The sequence below is a fragment of the Bidens hawaiensis genome, unplaced genomic scaffold, assembly GCF_021521415.1.
Source record: "Bidens hawaiensis isolate Kalapana, Puna unplaced genomic scaffold, B.hawaiensis_p1.1 tig00030794_1, whole genome shotgun sequence".
NCBI lineage: Eukaryota > Viridiplantae > Streptophyta > Magnoliopsida > Asterales > Asteraceae > Bidens > Bidens hawaiensis.
This window is the reverse complement of record NW_027495149.1, coordinates 52,091-54,089: the sequence shown is the minus strand read 5'-3', so window position 1 is coordinate 54,089 and position 1,999 is coordinate 52,091. Positions and strand designations below refer to the sequence as shown.

The window sequence follows — 1,999 nt, the reverse complement described above, 5'->3', positions numbered from 1 at the left end:
GTCAAGTTGCATGTCAATATATCATTACTCATTTATGTAATTATTCTAAAACATTAAGGATGCTTTATATAACTTCATATTTTCACATCAACCATTGTTATATTTATTATAAAAATACAGAAATTAGCCGGGCTTATCCATTACAACATTATATATATACATTGTGTGACCCATCACCAAGCACTTACGCCAACCGATCAAACCCCATACCCACTTTTATTCACTTCCCATAAACACACACAAACAACAAACACCCCTCTCCTATGGCAACAAGAAAATTCCACCACCATGACCAAAGATCAAGGTTCCTTTATCTCGGTGGTGGCGGTGGCACCGACACCTTCGAAATGAACGAGTCCGACCTATGGAACACAACCGGGGACGACAATTCACACGACCATCAAAATCCCATAGCTAGAAAAACAAAGTTCCCATTGAAAGCTCATCAACAAAAAAAATCACCTATGGAAACGGCCGCAAAATCATTGCCAGTCAACGTGCCTGACTGGTCAAAGATTTTGCGACATGAGTACAAACGTCATGAGACGAGAGACAATGATGACGAGGACGAGGACGAGGATGAGGATGAGGATGAGTACGAGGGTAGTAAGCTGCCTCCACATGAGTATTTAGCAAGGACTAGAATTGCTTCATTTTCGGTTCATGAAGGTGTTGGAAGAACATTAAAAGGTAGAGATTTGAGTAGGGTTAGAAATGCTATTTGGAAGCAAACCGGTTTTGAACAAGATTAATTGTTGTGACACCATCGGATAATATTAAGTTAACATTAACCGATCGATGGTTGTAACTTTGTAAGTCTAACATTATGGATCAATGTCTCTCGATCTCGTAAATCGAAGAGTAAATAACTTCCCATTTCTCATTTTCAACATGTATGTTATCATGTTCTTTTTTTCATTTTTATGTAATTTTTTTTAATGTTTTAGACTATATTTTTTTTACATCATTTTGTTTATTAGTTTCACGGGTGTCATGTTTGTCGTGGACAAAATCCTGAAACACATGATCGGTCGTACAAAATGCTTAGTTTCAACCATAAAGAAAGACCTATAGGTAACATATTTATTATATTGTCATAAATTAAAGCAATTCAGCTACAAATGAAAAAAAAAAAACAAATTTATTAATGAAAATACGTTTTTGTCAAAAAGAAAGCGTGACAGATAAGAATTTTATTACGTATCTAAATCATTGGAAATAAATCGGTTGTCTAATCAAACTATTTTGAAGCTAGACGACAAACTATAGTCGATATTTTGGTCTTTAAATTTTAATAATTTGCAAAAAAGAAAATCAGGGGGTATGGATTTTGATTGTAAAGAGGTATTCTAAATCTAAATATTTAGCATGTTAGTATTATTATTTTTATATAAGTAGACGACTTTTTTGAAAAGCCTTTTAAGTTAGTTTTAAACATATTAAACTTGTTCTCTTATATATTAGTTTCAACTAATTGTTGTTTTTTCTTTCTATTTTCATGTTTTAAGAAATTAAAATTTAAGAGCTGGCGAATAAACAAAAGACAAGAGAGCAATGTTGACTTTATTGTACGCAATGGGAGACTTTTAATAGAATTCCTGCCGTGAAACCCCACTTTGTTGAACTTTTATTGCTTACAAATATTAAAGATGGGTTTATAAACTTTTTATGGGTACGATATGCATATCATGATAATTGTTATGTTTCCAAATTATTGTGATCACTCTATTATTTGAGTTACTAAAATACCCTATTCATTTTTTAGGTCATAAGCTGATAAATAGTTATGGTCGTGTGAAATTTTTATTAAATATACATTGTCAGAACAAAGAAATATATTATTGGCTAGAATCCACAAGTTAGAAATGAGTTGCAATTGAATTGAGCCGGATATGTACTATGATAATTGATGGCAATACATGCACTAGACGTAAAGAGTATATGGGTATGGTAGGTAAGAAAGGTGCACTGCATCTAAGATAACTCTTCAAGCTAAAGT

At 32.7% G+C, this 1,999-nt stretch overlaps 1 protein-coding gene across 1 annotated transcript; it reads left to right on the top strand.

Annotated features, from left to right (window-relative positions):
- The first annotated feature begins 263 nt into the window (after positions 1-263).
- On the top strand, positions 264-752 carry LOC143581029 (protein S40-4-like). Its single transcript, XM_077063908.1, has one exon. It carries the CDS (start codon positions 264-266, stop codon positions 750-752), a length of 489 nt encoding a protein of 162 aa, XP_076920023.1.
- Positions 753-1,999: the final 1,247 nt, after the last annotated feature.

What these genes read in the sequence shown, in the direction of transcription:
- LOC143581029 (XM_077063908.1), top strand. Translation starts at nt 264, where the DNA reads ATGGCAACAAGAAAATTCCACCACCATGACCAAAGATCAAGGTTCCTT.